At 45.1% G+C, this 1,317-nt stretch overlaps 1 protein-coding gene across 1 annotated transcript in view; it reads left to right on the plus strand.

Moving 5' to 3' along the window:
• Positions 1-764: 764 nt before the first annotated feature.
• EMH_0054890 (uncharacterized protein) overlaps positions 765-1,317 on the plus strand; it is a gene marked incomplete at both ends in the record, with an annotated part of 1,228 nt that continues 675 nt past the window's right edge. Inside the window, one exon of the mRNA XM_013497170.1 lies at positions 765-947. Coding sequence (XP_013352624.1) covers positions 765-947 — 183 coding nt within the window. The remainder of the gene's footprint in view (positions 948-1,317) is intronic.

Genomic DNA, 1,317 nt, shown 5'->3' on the forward strand with positions numbered 1-1,317 from the left:
GAGCTGCAGCACTTTTTGTTTGTTTTAAACATGCGCAAGATTTTGGTTAAAACAATTAAGCAGCTGCCTGGTGGCGGCGACGAGTACATGCGATGAGTTGTTTTGGTTTGGGTAGAAGGGGATAGGACAACTGTTCCGCACAGCCTCTGTTCAGAGAGGGGAGAACAGAATTTGAACTCATATCTTATTTTCTGGTGGAGAGCAAATGCAGCGTAGTGTGTCTTGGGAAGATAGAGAAGGCGGCCACAGCCAGAGGTTATTGTAGGAGACAGTGGCAGCAAACTTTTTCTTACGGAGACAGACAAATACAGCACGTTATATTTGCTTGGAGGATATATGAAACCGCAGCAGGATGTATATTTCGAAGGGAGACCAGCATTTGCATATATGGCGGCGTCACATCTGTGTATACCCGTGCTGCTGGGTTGTTTGGGTTTTGAGCATGTGTCTTGCTTCATCTTCTGTGTCATGGGTTTCTGTTTTGATCTGCTTTCGCCTTGAGTTTTCGTTTTGTTTACGTTCCAGTTACTTTGTCTCCGTTGAAAATGACATGAATGGATTTTTGCTTTTCTTACATTTCTGAATCTCATCTTTCTGTCGAATTAGTTTATTGTGCTTGCCGTCATTCTCTTGTTATTTGCTGTCATTCTCTGTCGTTTCGTTGTTGCAACATTTAATTCGATTTCTCAACACCCTCCTTTTGCGGCTTTTCAGGTTATTACCGCCACCAAACGGCGTTCCAGCGTCACCTTACTTCTCGGGGTATGTACAAAACAGGATTAGTTGGGGTCTCAGCCGGCGAGGACCTTCCTCTGTTGCTGACCAGCGCGATCTCGCGAAGTGTACTGACAGCAGAAGGAGAGTTTATTGACTTGGAAGAAGCAGAAAGACAAATCCGGAAAGTTCATGTCGTTAAGAGGGTTCTGTTGTATGTGGAGGACTTTCATGTCAGTACACCCCATCAATTCATCTGTTCGACAACGCAATCAGTTTAGACCCTATTCAGTCATTATACAGCAACCACAGACTCTATACTGCTCTTCAGAATAGTTCACTCGTATAAACCCTCATCCCCCTAAACAGTGAACCCTAAACTCGTCTAAGTGTATGGTGCGGGTATTGAGCTATGGGTCTCTCAGCCGTTGTGAGGCGAGAGTGTGTAACGTTTTTAGGGCTGAAGCAGATTCTGTAGGAACCTAAGCCCTAAGTCCTGAAGGTAACATTGACTAATGATGTCATTTGCTTGGTTGCTGCTGGTGTGCTTGCATGCAGTCGCCACTTGTGGCCATTGTCCAGCCCCGAAAAAGTGCTGTTCTT

This window comes from Eimeria mitis, genomic scaffold (genome assembly GCF_000499745.2).
Source record: "Eimeria mitis Houghton genomic scaffold, Emh_scaff2511, whole genome shotgun sequence".
Lineage (NCBI taxonomy): Eukaryota > Apicomplexa > Conoidasida > Eucoccidiorida > Eimeriidae > Eimeria > Eimeria mitis.